The sequence below is a fragment of the Simochromis diagramma genome, unplaced genomic scaffold (genome assembly GCF_900408965.1).
Source record: "Simochromis diagramma unplaced genomic scaffold, fSimDia1.1 OVJJ01000516.1, whole genome shotgun sequence".
Taxonomy (NCBI): Eukaryota; Metazoa; Chordata; class Actinopteri; order Cichliformes; family Cichlidae; genus Simochromis; species Simochromis diagramma.
In genome coordinates, this window is record NW_024386938.1 from 2032518 (window position 1) to 2052724 (window position 20207).

The window sequence follows — 20207 nt, forward strand, 5'->3', positions numbered from 1 at the left end:
TGTTAAGCATGAATTAATTTCCACACGATTGCTTTATCTCAGCTTCATTTTATAACCTGAGTGCAATGGAACTTCATCTAGCTGCCCAGATCATTCACTCATTTCTTTATTCGTTCACTTACTCACCCTACCAGTCTTTTCTTTTTCAAGAATCTAACCTTTCGTTAGAAAAGGTTTTGAGTTCCTGGATTCATTTAAAAACTACAAACTTGCGTCTAAGAATAGAAACAACAAATAGTGGTAGTTCTGTCATTGCTGACTCTACTTCTGTCTTTCAGCAAAACCTTACGGCCATGCCTCTGCTCACTCCTTCTACCCTCCTCGTTTCTCTCCTTCATCCTCCCTCTGTAAGGTCTCGTGTCAGGTTTAATGTCTGTCACATCTTGAAGCAAACCCAGAGGCCGGGTCTTTTCTTTTCCCCTCATCCACCCTTTTAAATGTCCAGGCCACGTGCTGTAAAAAATCCGATAATCCCCACCCTCCTTTGCTACTTTTACGACACCTGAAAGGCTTTTACATTTGATGCAATTTACAAGGATTATGGAAGCAGATCTAACATTAAAATTAGTTTCTGAAACAGCATGATGTTGATTTTAAATAGAGGAAGACAAAAACAGGCCTTTCATTTTAATGGTGCTACAGTTTATCTGGCTGAAATGTCACTGACAAATCATACAAATTGCAGGTACTTAGCTAGTTCAGTTAACACTACATTCCACAGTTCAGTGAAACAGCATCTCCACCTTTATTTTTCGAAATTTTAAAAATGGGAAACGTGAACAGACAGGTAACACACACAATACTGTTCCATAACTCATGTAGGAGAAAAAGAATTGTAGTTTAGTGTTAAGATAGTTACCAAGTACATTTTGATAGATAAGTACATTTTGAGATTACACTGATTTTTACCAATTATTAGGCTACTGCACGTGTTCATATTTCCAACCAATGAAGGAGCTTGGAAAGAAAAGCGTCTGGACTTCTTTAAGTTGCTTGAAGACGTTTCACCTCTCATCTGAGAAGCTTCTTCAGTTCTAAGGTCAAATGGTGGGGAGTCCCAGATTTAAGCCCTGTGGGAGTGTCCCCCGCCCCAAGAGGGTGAAGAGGTGAAACGGCTTCAAGCAACTCCAAGAACTCCAGAAGCTTTTCTTTCCAAGCTCGTTAGACTACGATGACTTGGATGACTGAGAACCTTCACAGACATATTTCCAACCATCCATTCCACTTATCCTTGCTAAGTTGCGCTGGAGCCTATGCTAGCTACCATGGGGCGAGAGGCAAGGTACACCTTGGACATGGTGTTAGTCTGTCAGAGGGCTAACAAATAGAGACAGACAACCAATCGCACTGATGGGCAATTTAGCATTACCGATTAACTTCACCCCACTAACTGCATGTCTTTGGACTGTGGGTGGAAGCCAAATTACCCGTAGAGAACCCACACAAGCACAGCGAGAACATGCAAACTCCACACAGAAACGCCCCGGCCAGATGGTGGAATCGAATCATGAACCTTTTGCTGTGAGGCAACAATGCTAATCACCACGCCACCATGCTGCCTATGTGTTCATATTTCAATAAATATAATTTATTTCAATGTCATGAGGCAAACAACTCACAGAATGGGTAATAATTTATGGCTTTGACTCTTAGCTTTGACTCTTAAATTTGAAAGATGGCGCCGGTGAGGTCGGCTGCCGTCACGACTGCTCCGACCACTTTTTCTTTGTCTTTGTTTTTTAAGTTAGTTTTCAGCGTTTCTAAATCGGCAAAATCACCACCATTGGGTACATTAGGTATGACAGTGACACTCTTGTTTCTATTGGTATACAATGTACTCACAATTCGAAGTTTTTAACTCCGGATCCGAGCTGGCCGAGTGAGATCTTGAGGGAGAACAAAGGGAAGCGGCGGTGGCCTAGAGGGAAGCGAGCCGGCGTCAGGAACAGGCTGAGAGCTCGTGCACACCGCACACCTCTGCCTAGCATCCTGCTCGCCAACGTCCAGTCACTGGAGAACAAGCTTGACGACCTCAGGGCCAGGGTAAAGTTCCAGAGAGACATTCGGGACTGCAATCTCCTCTGCTTCACCGAGACATGGCTGAACCCAGCGGTGCCGGACCACGCCATCCAGCCGGCCGAGTTCTTCTCGGTTCACCGCATGGACAGGACACGGGACTCGGGGAAGTCAAGGGGAGGCGGCGTGTGTTTAATGGTGAACAACAACTGGTGCAACAGTGCGAACGTTGTTCCTCTCAGACGCTCCTGCACACCAAATCTGGAACTACTGTCCATCATGTGTCGTCCTTTTTATCTACCTCGGGAATTTACATCGGTCATTGTAAGTGCCGTTTATATTCCACCACAAGCGGACACGGTCACCGCCTTATGCGAGCTGCATGAGGCACTCACACAGCACCAGACACAACACCGGGACGCTGCGCTTATTGTGACGGGGGACTTTAATAGCGCCAACCTCAAACGCGCAGCGCCGAACTTTTATCAACACATCACCTGCCCCACCAGAGGTGAAAGGACACTGGACCACTGCTACACTACGGTCAAGGACGGCTACAAGGCACAATCCCGCCCTCCTTTTGGCAAATCTGATCACGCCGCCATCTTCCTCATCCCAAAATACAAACAAAGGCTGAAACAGGAAGTTCCGGTTCAGAGGAAGGTCGCGCGCTGGACGGATCAATCGGTGGCCGCGTTACAGGACGCACTCGATGACGCAGACTGGGGCATGTTCAGAAACAGCTCCGATGATGATGTCAACGTGTTTACGGAAGCGGTTGTGGGATTCATCGGGAAACTAGCGGATGATACCGTGGAGACAAAGACTATCACAACGTTTCCCAACCAGAAGCCGTGGGTGGATAAAACCATTCGCGACGCTCCGAGATCCCGCACCGCTGCCTACAACACGGGACATGGACCCATACAAAGCCGCGTCATATAACGTGCGGAGGGCGGTGAAAGAGGCGAAGCAGCGCTACGGGAGGAAACTAGAGTCACAACTCCAACAGAGTGACTCTAGGAGCCTGTGGCGGGGACTAAGGACAATAACGGACTATAAAGCACCAACAACCGGTATGACGAACGCGGCCGTGACTCTGGCAGACGAGCTGAACACTTTCTATGCTCGCTTCGAGGCTGCAGCTAAGGACTCCAACAATGCTAGTGTTAGCGGCGCTAATGGCTGCAGACAGGAAGATGCTGCCAGCACCGGAAACGTGCTCGTCATCTCCGAGCATGAAGTAAGGAGAGCCTTCAAGAGAGTGAACACCAGGAAAGCAGCAGGACCAGACGGCATCCCAGGTCGTATCCTCAGAGACTGCGCATACCAGCTAGCTCCTGTGTTCACTGAGATATTCAACATCTCTTTATCTCAGTCGGTGATCCCCACATGCTTCAAAGAGTCCATCATTGTTCCTGTCCCGAAGAAACCCCACCCTGCTTCTCTCAATGACTATCGCCCTGTAGCCCTCACCTCAGTAGTGATGAAGTGCTTTGAACGCCTGGTCAGAGACTTCATCATTTCTTCACTACCAGACACACTGGACCCACTACAGTTCGCTTACCGTCCAAATCGTTCCACAGACGATGCCATCTCTCATCTCCTCCACACATCACTCACTCACTTGGACACTAGAAGGGGGAATTATGTTAAAATGCTCTTCATAGACTACAGCTCTGCATTTAACACCATAATTCCCTCCACACTCACCACCAAGCTGGAGCATCTGGGACTCAGCTCATCTATGTGTCTGTGGATCTCCAACTTCCTAACTGGCAGACCACAGGCAGTAAGGATGGGCGGACATGTCTCAGCCTCCACCACTCTCAGCACTGGAGCCCCCCAGGGGTGTGTTCTGAGCCCCCTGCTGTACTCTTTGTACACATATGACTGTGTGGCCACTACCAGCTCCACCACCATCATCAAGTTTGCTGACGACACCGTCGTGGTGGGCCTGATCTCTGATAACAACGAGACGGCCTACCTGAAGGAGATTAGGAATCTGGAGAACTGGTGCCAGAGGAACAACCTCCTTCTAAACGTCAGTAAGACAAAGGAGCTGATAGTGGACTTCAGCACTAAGCAGGAGAGGAACTACCAGACCCCTGTCATCAACGAGTGCCCAGTGGAGAGAGTGGACAGCTTCAAATACCTCGGAGTTCACATCACGCAGGACCTGTCATGGTCCTGTCACATCAACACCGTGGTGAAAAAGGCCTGTCAGCGTCTCTACCACCTCAGACGCTTGAGAGACTTCCAACTGCACTCCAAGGTGCTCAGGAACTTTTACTCCTGCACCATAGAGAGCATCCTGACGGGAAACATCTTAACCTGGTTCGGGAACAGCACCATGCAGGACAGACGAGCTCTACAGAGGGTTGTGCGGTCAGCTGAGCGCACCATCCGCTCCGAGCTCCCTGACCTGCACTCAATCTACAGCAGGCGGTGCTGGACCAAGGCCAGGAAGATCGTGAAGGACCTCAGCCATCCCAACAACGGACTGTTCTCTCTGTTGAGGTCAGGAAAGCGATTCCGCTCCCTGAAGACCAACACAGAGAGACTGAGGAGGAGCTTCTTCCCGCAGGCGATACGGTCTCTCAATCACACCACCACACAGTACTGACCCACACATACAGTTCTTACACACACACTGGACTTTCTGGACATTGTTTTCACTTCATTACTTAAATCACGCTGCTGTTATTGTGTATATGCTGCTGTTATTGTGTATATATTTATTTATATTTCTTCATACATTCTTATATAGTTCTATATTGTGTATTTTGTTGTACAGTTATTTTATTTTCAACTTTAATTTATATATTTTATCTTATTCTCCCAGTTAAATTTACCCTTCATTCTAATTTGTGTTGTACAGTTATTTCATTTTTAACCTTAATTTATATTTTATTCCTTCCTAGTTAAATTTACCCTTTTTAATTTTTCATATTTATTTCCTATCTTATTCATAGCCTTTTCCTTTTTTGTTTTCTTTAGGTCACGAGCAGTTGTCCAAGCATTTCACTACATATCGTACTGTGTATGACTGTGTACGTGACAAATAAAATTTGAATTTGATTTGAATTTAGCTGGTAACACTGGCTAGGACCTCCGACTGCGACAAGCAGGACCAACCTGCTATCTGTGCAGGCGGTATTCTTAAGGAAGTAATGCCCAGTTAATACTGTTAGTAGGAAGCTAGCTTGCAGATATGCTAATGAATGTCGGTCAGATGAGCAAGTCCAACAATGTCTTTATCTGGAACAATCCATAGCCTGACAAGTTAGCTTAAAGTCAGCCATAATTACAAAATGTTTAGTTGGGTTCGTTGTAGACAAAATGAATCAAATTAGAGTACACTTTTTGATTTGTATAGTCATGCCTAATCTTGTGGGTTGAAGCTCCTTTATTCTCCTTCCGATAGATTTTAACAGGAAAACGAAAAGAATTCAGAGAGAGCTCTTCATCTTTGCTTCCAACATGATGTTGGATAACCTCTTCAATGTCACTGTAGTTACATATCTTGTGCGTTGCTGCATTATTATTATATAATCAACGAAAACTAAAACATGGGCTCAGAAAATCTAGGTAAATCACCATCAGCTAATGTTGGTAATAGTGACATGTTCCCTTCTTACCGTTAGTCTCTTGTCAGAGTTGACTTCTATCATTCCTTTGAGCAAAGCTTGGCAGTCAGGAGGTATAAAGTGTGGCATGTGGAATACTCCACTTTTCACTTTCTCTAGAAGCTGCCGCAGGTTGTCATGATCAAAAGGCAAGGCACCCTGGAAAGTGACGGCAGACGATGGAGAGAGAAAGGATGAGATTAAGAAGTACTGGTGGTTTAATCAAAAAGAAGAACTGCTCACCAGTCTGCAGCTGGCAACTTTGTGTCAAAATTGTTTTCCCAGTCAACCCTAACCATTTAAAGTCTTTATGTACAGATATCAGAATTGCTTTTTTGGTCCAACTCTTCTATCCAAATTGAGATGTATCTCATCTAATAATAGCTGGTGACATTCAGAGTAAGTACCAGCTCCACACGTTACACCTTATGATATCCTGAGGACTAAGGACATGAACATGTAAAGCTGTGGACACCACTGATAACCAAGGCTGCTTCAAGTCCACCTTAAGGAGGATTAGTTTGTGCAATGTGGTATAGTGTCTTGCAGACAAGTCCCAAAAAACTGGAAAGCACTTAGACATGTGCATGGCACCTTGCATTTATGATGTGACAATTGACATCACTCAGACCCAAGTGGGCCCTCGAATGTCAGTGTTGAACTGATAAGCTCTAAGTCATCATCTGTAACGAACCCAGTCCTAACCCTAACTCTAAATCCATCCCAGGGCAATCAGAATTTTTACTTCTTCTTCGTGTTAAGTAGTTCTCTCTTGTCTTGGTAATCAGGAAACAAAGAAAAATAATAAATAAATAACTCTAACACATTTCAAAAACTATTCAGATTTTTTCCAGAATGATCCATTTGGCCTTTCTCCAAGATATAAAGTTAGGACAAATCACCCAGGGTGACCTCAGAGGGGTAAAAGCACATGGCAGACCTCAGCCAAGATCTTGGAAATCAGATCACTGTTATTAACCCACATTAAATATTATCCATTGTTTAGCATTTATTGTGAAAGGACTGTGGAGAAAAGACAGGAAAGCTGGGAGGGAGAGCAGGGGGAAGACCTGCAGTATATGGCCTCAGGGCAGATTCCACCTGGACCTCTTTAATAACCTTACAGCATACGGTCCCCAGCTTTCTTTCTTTCTTTTCGTCAAAGAAGCACTTTTTGTTCATCTCTCAACCACAAGGTTCAGTTTTGGGTTACGTGGTTACAGCTAATAACTGAGAGCTCAAAGAGTAAATGTTCTAAATAGACATAAGTCGTACAATCATACAAAAAAGAAAAGAGTACACAATATAAGAAAGAGATATAAAAACCCCAGAAGCTGAGAGAATCTTCTTACCACGAGGAGAGCAAACAGAATGACTCCACAACTCCAAACGTCCGCCCTACGACCATCGTACTTCTCACCCTGAAACACCGCAGTGGGTTAATGTTACACATGCAAACACACACAAAAGACATCATTCATTTAAAGTAGGTAACTCACCCTTATGACCTCTGGGCAAGCATAGTGGGGAGATCTGAAAGGAAAGAATTATTTTATTCACCAAGATATCAAAAACGCTTTCATGGATGTTGATTGTGTTTTGATCTGAGAGTACAAAAACTGAGAACACCTGCTTTTTAATCCACGGATTGAAAAGGTGAATCCAGGTAAAACCTACAATCTGTTGCTAATTTTATCATTTAAATCCACACTCCTCCCAATGGGCTGAGCGTTTGAGCTTTGGTGAATGCTGCCATTGATTGTGTAAAAAGCACAATGGATGTTTTATGGGTTGCTTAAATTCATTAAAATACTAAGATACTGCACACATGCTATCTGTTTTATCCATTACAATAAAACTGATAAGACAACTGAACCACAAAATCTTCTTTGTGGTCTTTGCCCATACTCACCCACAGCTGGTTTCCAGCAGACTATCCCCAACTTGTAGCGAGGCCATGCCAAAGTCTGCTATCCTGATGTTGTTCTTCTCATCCAGGAGAAGATTCTCTGGCTTAAGGTCTCTGTGACTGAACATACAAACACTCAATGAAAGAACTGAAGCATTTTTTCCAAGCCGTAAGTAGAAAGAAGAAAGGTACTTATTTGTATATTTGGTTGACTTGTTTGACGTGAACATTCATAGCACAGTGTTTATTAAAGGTTAGGCATCTGGAAGAGAAAGCCTCCATGTGGTTCTAATAGGGAACTGGTTTCAATCAGACCAATTCTATAAGCAGGTGACATGGCACTCAGATAATGCTAAAACAAATCAACCTGTGTTAGAATTCAAACACAGATGGTGATTGTCATGACTATGCCTCCAAAGAGCCAATCAGCAGTGAAACATGTAAGCCAATCAAGTTGCATATGTGTCACGTTCAGTGTACGTTACCCACACATTACTAACAGTCACCAAAATTTGTATCCACAGTGCAATTTTGTTTGAGTCACCACTAAATATGAAATGAGAAATTTGAAAAATCGCTGTTATCTAACAGCCACAATCAGCAATTTATTAACAAACAAAAATTCTTCATTAGAAGTATATGATGAGCTTAAAAAAAAAAATCACATACAGCTAGCGTATAGGTTTGGCCCCTAGATGGAAAACCTTGGGGCTCAATCTGCATTTGGTAATAATTCCACCAGAGACAATTCCTCATTCAAGTGGACTGATTATGCTCTTTTCCAAATCCTAATTTTTATTGAAGAACTCTACTAGAGTAGCTTTCCACAACTGATGATTTAAAATAATCCTTTCCTTAAAGCTAGCCTCTCTTTAAGACAATTTTTCTGCCCCTCAAACAACAAAATAGGAAGTGGGCGGTGCCCGATATGACCATATTAGGCATCTTTCCCTCTTATTGAAATCATGAAGACACAAGAGTAGAAAAAACTGATCTGAAACTATTAGTGTTTTGAGTCATAGGCACTATAGATACATTAGCTGACCTGAGTTTTTGAAGGTTTAATGGCTAATATGAGCACCTACCACTGTTTAAAGGGTCCCTTTAAACTTCTAACATAGTCTCATTTGTGCTTTCTTGGCTAGGACACTCATCTAAAAGAGTTTTAATCCTCTACCTTTTTCCTTGTTAAATAAAAATAAATAAGTGAAATAAATTTAAATACGAATATTCAATAATATTTATTTTAATTCTCCAAATTCTATTATAAAAAGACGATGAGAAGCTAGAATGTGGCTAAATGAATAATGAATTATCTCTCATTCATTCCATCTTGGGAGCCAGTGGGCTAAACCAGCTGCTTGAATATGAAATAGATAAAACAAACCCAGGTCTAATTATTATTCATAACAACCTGTAAGGCCCAGGCGGCAAATATCTGCAGAATCAGTATTTTTGCTTGCAGTTTATCTGATAATATTCATACTGTTCCTTGAGTAGGAGTTTGTAAGCACTGCTTTTACTTGTAGATCTTTAAATTGTCATACTGCTACTTTAACTAAGTAAAGGATCAGAAAAACTGAGAATGATTTAGTTCTTAAAGCCATTAAAGAAAAGTCATCAACAGGCAAACGACAAATGAGAAAGGTTTCCTGTAGCTTCTCACTGACCATATGGAGTGACTATGGCAGAAGTCCAGGGCAGAGATGATTTGTCTGAAGAACTTCCTGGCCTCTTTGGGGGTGAGCCTACCCTTCTTCACCAGGTAATCAAATAACTCTCCGCCAGATACATGCTCCAACACAAGGTACCTGGGTCACAGACAAGAAATAAGTAACATAAAAAACAAAAGGTTTATCTCTGCAGTATATCTTCTATGCCATGTGCTTATTTATCTCGCTTTTGTCTTACAGAACATTCTTCCCTTTTTAATTCAGTGTTGTTTCTGCTCTAGCAGAGATCCAGAAGCAGATTATTTTATGTCAGCAGAAAGGAGAAAGACACAGAGATGTACTCACAGGTATTTGTTATTTTCATAGACATCATGCAGCTTCAGAACATGAGGGTGCTCTATTAGTTTAAGAATAGCTATTTCTCTCTCCACCTGCACAGACGGAGGGAGGGAGAGGTGTAGAGAAAGGTTAAGAGAGAGGGAGAGAGAAAAGAGCAAGTTAGAAATGATAGAAATGGAAATGTCAGACAGAAGAGGAAGGGAAATATGATGTAAGACAGCAAGAGGGAGGACACAAGCACATAAAAAAAAGTTGGGTAAAAATTCAGAATAGGCAGACTTGTTTTTCAACTTCTTTTCAATAGTGTGCTACATTTAGTGCAGAATAATCAGAAATAGAAACAAAGTAGAGATGCAATACACAAATTATAATTTAGAACAAAAAGTTCTGAAATTGAAATTGTTAAGAAATCATGAATCAAATGTGCCCTGTTCTAATACCATCATTTACTTTGCGCAAGCTAGTAAGCAGGTCAAAGCCGTAGTAAGCTAGCTCCATTATGCTAGTTACTAATCAAAATGCTAGTTTAAAGCCTGTGTCTTATCTAAACTTTCATGAAGATAAAGACTTGGCATTTACAGAGTGTGACTGTGAATTTCTGGGCCACTATCCAAGTTAAAAATAACAGTTTGGCACAGCCGTTTCTCTTTTGTTTTGTTTGTTTGTCTTTTAACTTTTAATTATAGAAAAATAACCAAACCTTTTAAAAGTATTTTAGCTCTTCACCACACCATCTCTGAGCATTTTAACTAGTGCAAAATTGGTGTGTCACCGTACATAAACGTGTACCGCTGCAGTAAATATCATCTTACTTTGACAATACGCAGATATCGTTCAAGAAGGCCCGTATTAGCTTATAGAGCTATTCTGACAAATTATTAGTGCATCCCTTTTTAGAGCCTGTGTTTTGTTTTGTTTTTTGTTACTCCTGCTTTATGGATGAATAACATTTACAACTCATAGCTAACAAACCTCCAAAGAAATACATAATTACGTAATTTTGCTGCTAACATTTTAGCCTTTTTTAGCAAGCAGCTTCTTAGCTAGCAGGGCTACTATGGTTGAGTCATTTTGACTCTCAGAGACCATAGTTCAAATTCCACACAGAATTAATAATTGATGTTAATGATGTTTGGTTAGCATCTGAAAACCAAAATAACTTTCTAGGTTTATGAACTAAAACACGGTTTGGATTCAAATATGGCTGCCACTTTTTCAAAGCTCTGTCAAGGTGACGTATCCCTTTTGAAGAGTCCGAAGAGCACAGCTTAAGGCATAAAATCTACTTCCTATTGTAGCACATTACCTGTGTTTAAATGAACCAAAATATTTCTTTTCGGTGACTGTTTCACATTTTGCCTTGAGACCAGGCCGTGTCAGTTGATTCCAGGAGCAGTTTTCTGTAAAACTTATATAGTTACATTTTTTTTATTAATCTTTGATCAGTCAAATATGATGAAACCAAAGAAAAAAGCTAGTTTTTCTGTCTAAAGGCCATTCTCAAGATTTATCTGACTAAATTCAGTACTTGTACTTCCTTAGACATATTATATCATATCACATTAGCTATTGCTAAACTTTTTATGCTTATTGCTTATGTTTTATTACAATACATGAAAATATGGATGCCTATTTTTTAAAAGAAATGTAATTTTAAGTGTTCCTTTTAAATATTTATTCATTCATTCAGCTCTAGTAGCTGTCCACAGCATGACCTATTATAGAGCAGAACACGTGGCAGAGAACTAGGCGCAGCATTGATTTTCCTTCCACACTGCCAGATTGATTGCTGGACAGTAAATTCATGTCATGTCTACTGTCTTTTAAATAAACTTTACAGCTGAAAAATATAGTCTGAAATGCCCTAAAAGTTTAAACAAAGACCTTTGTGAGGCCATTTAAGGACTACTTGTTGTCTATGTAAAACACATCTATGAAAAACTGCTTGGTTTAATTGAATACAACAGGACTGTGACGCAAGAAATATATTTTAAGACAGCATAAAACTAAACATATATGAAAAAGTCTGTAGCCACACAGTGATATCTTTATATTTTGGTAGGAAATTGGGAAATATGAGCAGCAATTTATTGAAACATTCAAAAATGTACAGCAATACAGTATATAAAAAAAATATTGGTCATACTAAATATAAGTCAGCATTTAGTATGACCACATTTATTCTTCACCATAGTCTGAACTCTCTGAGGCCATTTTCTTGTCATTTCTTAAACTAGTCTTCAGGAATAGTCCTCAAGGCTTCTTGAAGGACATCAAAAAAACTCTTCTTTGGAAACTGGCTGCCTTTTGTTGTCTGTCAACATGATTCCACTCTGCTTCAACACAACTGAGGTCAACTTTCAGATACTGTTCAAGTTTCAAAGAGAGCCACCTGGACTTCTTTTGCGTTTCTGAGATGGTTCTCCTTCTTCAGGTCATCGCCTGCAGATAGTTTTTAGGCCTGTCATTTCTTTTGTCCACCACTTGTTTTTAAAGACACACCACACATGACAAGATTTGCCATGTTTTGGAATCACTTTGTTGGTGCAAAAATTATTATTTTTTTGTCTGTAAAAATTGTTCTTTGACATTTTATTTTGCATATTCAGCTAAAGAAATTGGTACAAATTATGTGTTTTTGCAGCACTAGCACTAACTCTTTGCTAAGTTGTCCGTTATGTGTGGACACAGCACTGGTTCATCCCTTGAATTTTGTGCCTTTTTAAGCTTGAGTGATTCAGGGCATTTGTCACGTGCTATTGGTGAATGCTGCTTTTTTCCCAACACAGTTATCAGACTATAGAAAGAAAACATTATTTTGTATTGTTCTGATAAAATAAACACACACATGGAAATGGGACAGGAGCAGGTTCGTGATGTTTAAGCCAAACATACCAGATGTGTGATATGTATCTGCCTCACTGTGAAATCTTGAGCTATCCGGTGTTTTTAGGATGCTGACATTTTTGCACATCTTAAAACATATGCTAGCACCGTGCTGCACGTCTAGCGCCTAAAGTGTGCCTTGTGCAACCTGCCAGTTTTAAAAAAGACATACCCTGTAAAGCTCCGAGCAATCAACCACATTAAAAACGCCAACATGAACAAGCTATTTAGATTTCAGTTCAGTCCAGTGTATTTCAGCTGCAGTTGCTTTCATCAGAGGGCTTAATTAGCAGAATGAAATCATCCCTATTGTTCGGTATACAGAAGCAGTGCCCACACACACTCGGCAGCTCCAAGTTCCAACACACTGCCGGGCTTTTCTTGACAAAAATAAAGACTCATTTTCTGCTGCTATTTCTGCAGAGTGCAAGCTTAACATGATTTGAGCTTGGCAGCCACCATAATGACAGCCACAGTGACTATATGCACGGCACAGCTAGAAAGACAGTTGGATAAGTAGATGAGGTGAATTTGGAGTGCTGTACCTTCATTAGAACCGATTCAGAGAGCTTCTCTCTGTTGACGATCTTTATGGCCACCTTCTGCCCTGTTATACAGTGGACACCCAACTTCACAAGTCCTGAGAAGCAAGACAGAGGGAGGAGAAGAGAGCATCTGAATATCGCAGATCATGATGCGGTGTGAATAACAGGAAGGAAGGGATGTCATGATTAATTCAAAAAGCTTTATTCTTCCAACTCAGCTTCAAAAAACTGATTTAGAGTTATCTCCATTCTCAGAAACCTCCTCAAAAATGTTTAGCCTTTGGGAGACCCTTTAAGAAGGCCGTGGAGGGATAAAACTACAGGAGATGAGAAGACTTAGTGTACAGAATAAATACGGATTAAACCATGAGCTTCGATATTACAGAAATGTTAAAGTGGCTTTGCAGTGGGGTGTTACACCCCGGCGCACCTTGCAGACGCCCTGTTTTTTGCGTTACTCTGCAGGGTGCCTACCTGTCTGTCCCTTCCCGAGGGTCTTCTCCAGCCGGTAAGGCCCCACAAACTGACTGGACTGGCCCACCGTCAGCTCTTTGCTGCTCATCCTTCCCGAGATGAAATTCTATTCCAGATATAAGGCAAATCAAGATAGCGCTCGCTCCTGCTCCGTGCGTAATGCCGTAACGCACATTACAGGCGGCTATACGGCGGTGCAGAGAGGAGGAAAGGAGAAGAGAGGAGGTGCGGACTGGTCGTGATCTAAAGCCGGGCCTCGCAGGCTACTCCCATGCAATTGTTTGTCATGCGGTCAGGAGTGAGAACCGGTCCTGTTTCCACTCTGTAAATCCAGAGTCTTTCAAGTCAGTGTTACCAAAGCACAGGAAGCGGCATCATTCAAAGGAAAGGTAGGAAAAGATCAGAGATGAGGACGTGTGAGGTTTAGCCGGTACCAGAGATGGGAGATGTCCACAGAGGTGCGAACAGTCACATTAAACCCACCCCCCTGCTATAAATAACTGTAGTTTAAAGCTGATTGATCCTATATAGCTTATGCAGCTGGCCAAGAGTACAGCAGTAACGAAAAATCTCATTCAGACCTGGACAGGAAGGCTACATTTGCCACAGATTGATTTCTGTAAGAGCAGTCTCAAATATCCGAAGCCAGAATGCCCTGATCGATATCAGGGACCCCCGTTCTTCTGTTGCCGTCCAAAAAAACTGTTTTCATAATCCTCCCGAGCCCATACATTCCCCTCTTCCTGTCAAGTCGGGCCTCATTTGGTCACAATCTGCCTTTCTGTGTAGATGCGGCGTTGCCCAGATAACAATCTATTATCACAAACAGCATCAGCAAGAAGAATGGGTTTTCCAATATCCGGTGCACACTTTGGCTCGCCCCCTCCCCGGCCCTGCATCAGGAAATAGAGGAAGAGGGGGAAGAGCATCAAAAAGGCAAACAGCCTCGGGGGCAGACCGGGCCAGACGGCCGAAAGGCGTGCTGGCTCGGGACAGCTGCAGCGTGGAGAGGTGCGCTCGGTGCGCCGGGGGAAGGATCAGCGCTCAACCCGGTGATTAATCCCGCTTCTAGAAACAACAAGCATCCTCAGCTGGCCTGGTGGTAGCCGACTCCCCGCCTCTCCTCTTCCCCTGCTCCCTCTCCCCCTCCCTCTCTCTTCTTCTCTGTCTTTCCTTTCTTTCTCGCTGGCCGGTTTTGCTCATGATATCACCGCATCTCCTCCCTTAGCCGGCTGCTTCGTGCACAAGGAGCAGAAAAACAAACGCTAAATAAGTAAAAACATTTTAGTTTCGAGTCTTTCAGGTAGTCCGAAGTTGGCCGCATCCATGGGAGTGTTTATCATTGACGGGATGTCCTCCTCTACTCTGCCGCTACCCGTTTTTTACCCCTCTTGTTTCCTCCACCTATTACACTCCTCCTCCTCCTTTTCATGGGTCAGCATCAGCATCCGGGTTCCATAGTTCCCGCCCCACCCCTCCCTGGTGCTACGCCTCTACCTCGTCCAACTCCCCCCCTCCCCTTCCCCACCATCCAACTCCCTACCTCCCCTCCCCACCCATCCTTTTAACTACTGCAAAGTTCCACAATGCTGTTTGTGACTGACTGCAACAACAGCACAAGCGTAATTTTTTTTTAAAAGGCACATGACCACGTGAACATCAGCATCACAGACGTACACAAATAAATAATTGGTTCAGTACAAATAATGGCAATATGCCAACAGAAATCTCGTTTGTCATTTTTTTAAATGGAAGCCAACATTATAACATTTCTATTGTTACAATGTTGGCTCCTATTTAAAGTAAAATAGAAGTTATAGCGCCAGTTATAATGCGATGTAGCCGTAATGCAGCCAGTCACGCAATTGATGTGTTACTTTGCACATGTTCAGCACACAGAAAAATCTGTTTGGCAAAACTTTTGAACAACACATAGATGAAGAAAGTGTAAAAGTTCGATTGTATTGTTTCTTTGTTTTTCTGCAGGTTAGATGGCAGCTGCTGTCCAGGTTCTGGTTTTAGATTTTATTACTGTATATGACTGCAAAATTGGATGCACTGTAACAGGATCATTCCATATAAAATGAATCCAGTCTGCCAGTTGTTAACCCCTCAGAATCAGCTTTTTATTTTTCTTTTAATACCTGTCTGGGCTACAGGAAACACTGAAGTAAACGAGGTGGGCATCAAGAACATAATACTACCAGGGTAAAATTTGAAAGGATAACACTGAAAGCACTGAAGGCTCCAAGGTGAGTGTTAAAAATGAAAAAATGAGTGTACTGTATTCAACACATGGAAGGAGTCACAGCCAGAAGACAAGTCTGGTGTCAAAGTGTAGATTAAAAGAAGAACTTTCATATACTATAACTCGGTTTGACCAGCCGCTTATACCTGTCCCACATGCTGTTATCCTTTAACATTTACCCAGAAAGCACTGTTTCAGTTTTTCTTCTAATGCTAATGCTAATCCCCCCATATTTAAGAAGTTATGAACGTTTAAGATTGCAGATAAATAAATAAATGAAAATTTAATTAAAATAAATATGTAAATAAATGAAAAACAGCCAACTCAGACCCGAGGACCGTTACTGCATCTAAGAAACAAAAATGTAATGGTAAATTTTTGTATGCTTTCAACGGTTACGCCAAAGTTGCTATACTAAAAAAATATCTGATTCTGTGGGTGTCGGGTGGGAGGCACTTACTAATAAATTTGTAATTTGCTTGACTGTCACAGAAATTCAAACTTACAAATATTTTGGGCACTTTGTCATTAATTGTGAAATATATTTTCTGATTACTGAAGTTGAAAATAATTGCAAGAGTTCAGCAAGGCTCTATACTAGGGCCACTCCTCCTCCTACTTGTGGTTGCTAAGAGACGACCTCCAAGTTTGAAAAAACGAATCCAACAGGATTTAATCAACCTCCAAACACTCCCAAGTTAAATGTCCAACAGCTGACTTTGTGTCAGCTGCCTTTTTAGAGTTTGGCAAAAAGAAAAACCCCCACCACCGCTTTTTGCCCTTTTGTAACTACTGTGTGTCTGGCAGCCTGGGATTATTTTATAATGCAGCCTTTATACTCTATTAAGGCTTAAAGTTAGGGGTGTGGCTTCTTAGACTGACAGATGGATCCTAAAAGTGGTGACTTGTGGCCTTGCTGTGTGCAGAACCTCTCCTCCACTAAGTGGAGTCACTGTTTTTGTGGTGCTGGTCCTTTTTAGGTGTGTTTTTGTCGGAATTATCTGACAAATAATGCTTTGTTGCTAATGCAAACAGCCTATCCTAGAGGTCTGTGCTCTTGGTGAGTTCAATTCTGATATATGTATGCTCGGCTATTTAGCACCAGTGAGCAGGTATTTGTGACTAGTGTGCTTTGCAAACTTTACTGTTGCTTGTTGATATCTAAGCATGATAACTTAGCACTCGACCCTCTTGTACAAATATGTGCACTTCTGACTCAACCCCCCTCAACATGGCCTAAACACTAACTGCTGGCAAAAACCAATGTGTGACTTTGTGCTGGTCTCTTACATACAGTTTGTGGTGATCATGCTGATTGTTGTTGTTGTTCTGTTTTCCATCTTAAGAATTTGCTTGCATGACTTTATTCCACCTAAAATACTTTGAGTGCTTCCTTAAGATCCAGCTAGCACTCAAACGTCTCTCTGTGACAGGACTGGCAGCCCCAAAACACTGGAATCAGTTTTTAATGAAGAATAAAATCTATAAACCCACTCACAGCAGTAGCTATTACGGGCTATCAGCCATACTTCACTAAGCTTGTAGCAGTGAGCATTTGATTTCTAGGAGGAAACGTTACTCTGTTATTGGAGGATAAAGCAATGGGGTCAAAAGCAAGAAATCAATCAAGTAAGTGGACAATAAAATCTTTAATAGCAGTTGTTTCCAGGGTCAGGAATAACTTGTCTTACAGGCACATGGTTTGCACATAAGCAGTGTATATATAGCAGCACTCTGGTTTCTTTTCTTTCATTGCTAATCTAGTTCACAACTGATGTTAAGACTAGAGTGTGGCCAGCCATGCTTGAATCTAGGCTAGAAACATTTAGCATTAGGCTGATCTGTCAAAGGTGTATGAAGTGCTTCATGTATAGCAGACGTAAGTGATGCACGCACGCACACACACACACACACACACACAACGCAAAACCACTGGGTGCTGCATCACTGTATGTGATTAAATTTCCACATTGTGATAACTGTATGACGTATCCAAATCTTAATCCCTTTTAATCTTAATCTGTGGATAGAGTCAGGTTGATGTAGCTCAGATTATCCTACAGTGCTTTGTGAGTCTGTAAGTCCACTCATGCCAGGTTATCTTTTGTGTCACAGATGCTGTTTTTATCTCATTGCACATTAAAATTCTACATTTGTGCACATTATTCATTAGTCAAAGATAGAGGAGCACAAAACTTGATTTTCACAAGAGTAAAATAAATCTTTTGTTTTCATAGACGAGTCTGTATAACTGCTGGTGTAAGTGCATTTTCCAACCACAGGGTGGTGCTGTTAGGCTACTACACTAGCGTCTTTCTTTTTTCTCCTGATGGAAAGTTGCAGTGTCCATCAGTTTTATAAAAGATTTGAAATTTTGACACATCAGACCACATGGCAGTTTTCTGCCTTAGCCAATGTTAAAGGATTCATTGACAGAGAAGAAAGGAGCGAGTCTGGATCTTGTTTATATCTGGCTTTGCATTTCTGAGTGTATGGGCAGGTGATCTTCATCCTTCCTTACCCGCCGTGTATCTTATAGCACTTCATTCCAACGGTTATAGCCTAAAGGGTAGTGGTTTCAAAATGTGGGAGCTTGGTGTGTGCCTGACCAGGTGCCACCAGGCCAAGGTTTGTCCACCAAATGTACACCATCAGGCTCCCGTGCAACATCTAGCTCCAAGAGGAGCTCAAATCCATACAGTTCAGTCACTGTGTGACGCTGGAACCAGTCTGGCATAAATTGGTAGTAACATGGTTGCCAGAATCAAAGGGATGCACAAACATCCGCCGTGACCTCATTTATAGCACCAAAGAAATACATGCAGCTACATAAGCTGGTATCTGCACAGACCAAGGAGGACTACTTCATAATATATATTAAAATGTTTGCTTGCTTACACACACACACACACACACACACACACACACACACACACACACACACACACACACACACACACACACACACACTTACTTCCCCTTTTAGGCTCTTCTCTTGAGAGTCAGACAGAAATACTGCATCTCCTCCCCTCAGGGGAATCTTCCTGAGGCATTTAGCATTTAGGTTGTTGGACACGGTATATCTGATGTCAAGCACAGAGCAGGCAGTTCGACACTGTGTTCCTGTAACATATGCTCCACGTTATGATTAGAGATGGCACGATACCACTTTTTTATGTCCGATACCGATACCATAAATTTGGATATCTGCCGATACCGATATGAATCCGATATAGTGTTTTTTAATCAACAAAACTGTTTTTTTAAATATCTTGCTGCATTTTATATAAGTTCATACTCAAGTTTAAAACAACAACTACACTAAAGCTATTCTGTTATACCTGTATGCAAAAAAAATATTTCATAGTTCAGCAATACTGATCAATCTAATAAACTTAAACCTACACCATCCTCCCTATTCTGGTATTTTAAAGAGTACTTAGCATAAATATTAAGCAACCTAACTAATAGGGTTCCAACTCCCAGCAACAACAAAAATAAATAAATAAAAAATAGGGAACCACCCCTCACGCTCCACCTCATGATGCTTAATCGACGTAATCAACCTTAATTTGACACAGTGTGGAAAAAAAAATGCACAGAAATCAATTATTTTTCAAGAAATATTAAATAGATTCAACATCTTTCTTCAACAGAATTGCAGACTGCACAGATGGTACCTTCCCAAAGGAAAAAGTACTATAGCTTACTAGGGTATATTAGACTCAATAGTTACTATATACAGTAATTGACTTCTATTCATTTTACATCAAATTAAAACTTTGGGTGTCAGATAATTATTTATTAAAAGCTAGACATTTTAAATGAGAATAAGAAAGAAAAGTATGTCTTTGTGCCCATTTTTCCCTGTTAATGCCCTATCGGCCCCCCTGGCTAAACTTTGCTAGATCCGCCCCTGCACAGTTACCAGCTGTCAGCTACGTAGAAAAAGATCCTCGAGTAGAAAGTAATATTAAATAAATTCTAACAACAGCTTATCAAGGTTAAACGTGCTGCTGTTGTTCAGCCGCTGGTTTCCTCTTTCTGGTGCAAAGTGGGCCAAAAACAAACAAGAGAGACGGACTCGCAACAGAAAAGCCGATCAGCTGATCATTGATCAGTTTCATGATTGAAGTAGCAGCAAGAAGAGGCAGTCGCTCCATATATCGCTTGTTAAGCTTAACGCAGGAATGCTTTACAAACATTCAGAGATGGACTTACACACTTGCTTTACTTCTTTGTCGGAGATGAAATGCCCGGTTGCTAGCGAAGCTCCAAATGCTATCCAGACCACCTACAGGTCCCGCATGCCACAGCCGCTCTATCATGTGATGCATACTGCTCCGACGTGCTAACGTTCTGAGGCGAGTTATGGCGTGTTGCAAGTTTTGTGAGGTGCTTTCGTGATATTTAATGGATCGGATTACATTTTTTATTTTTCTCCGATATCCGATCCAGTAATTTAGGTCAGTATCGGACCGATACCGA

The 20207-nt window shown here is 41.6% G+C and overlaps 1 protein-coding gene across 2 annotated transcripts in view; it reads right to left on the bottom strand.

Moving 5' to 3' along the window:
- Positions 1-14893, bottom strand: part of LOC120736866 (serine/threonine-protein kinase BRSK2-like) — a 37816-nt gene extending 22923 nt beyond the window's left edge. For both annotated transcript variants that reach the window (XM_040037214.1, XM_040037213.1), the window contains exons 1-8: positions 13472-14893; positions 12998-13092; positions 9573-9658; positions 9225-9365; positions 7558-7674; positions 7145-7178; positions 6998-7066; positions 5658-5804 (exon numbers count right to left, since the gene is read on the bottom strand). In XM_040037214.1, the coding sequence (XP_039893148.1) occupies positions 5658-5804; positions 6998-7066; positions 7145-7178; positions 7558-7674; positions 9225-9365; positions 9573-9658; positions 12998-13092; positions 13472-13559 (777 nt within the window). In that variant the 5' untranslated portion in view covers positions 13560-14893. The remainder of the gene's footprint in view (positions 1-5657; positions 5805-6997; positions 7067-7144; positions 7179-7557; positions 7675-9224; positions 9366-9572; positions 9659-12997; positions 13093-13471) is intronic.
- Between the last annotated feature and the right edge of the window lie 5314 nt (positions 14894-20207).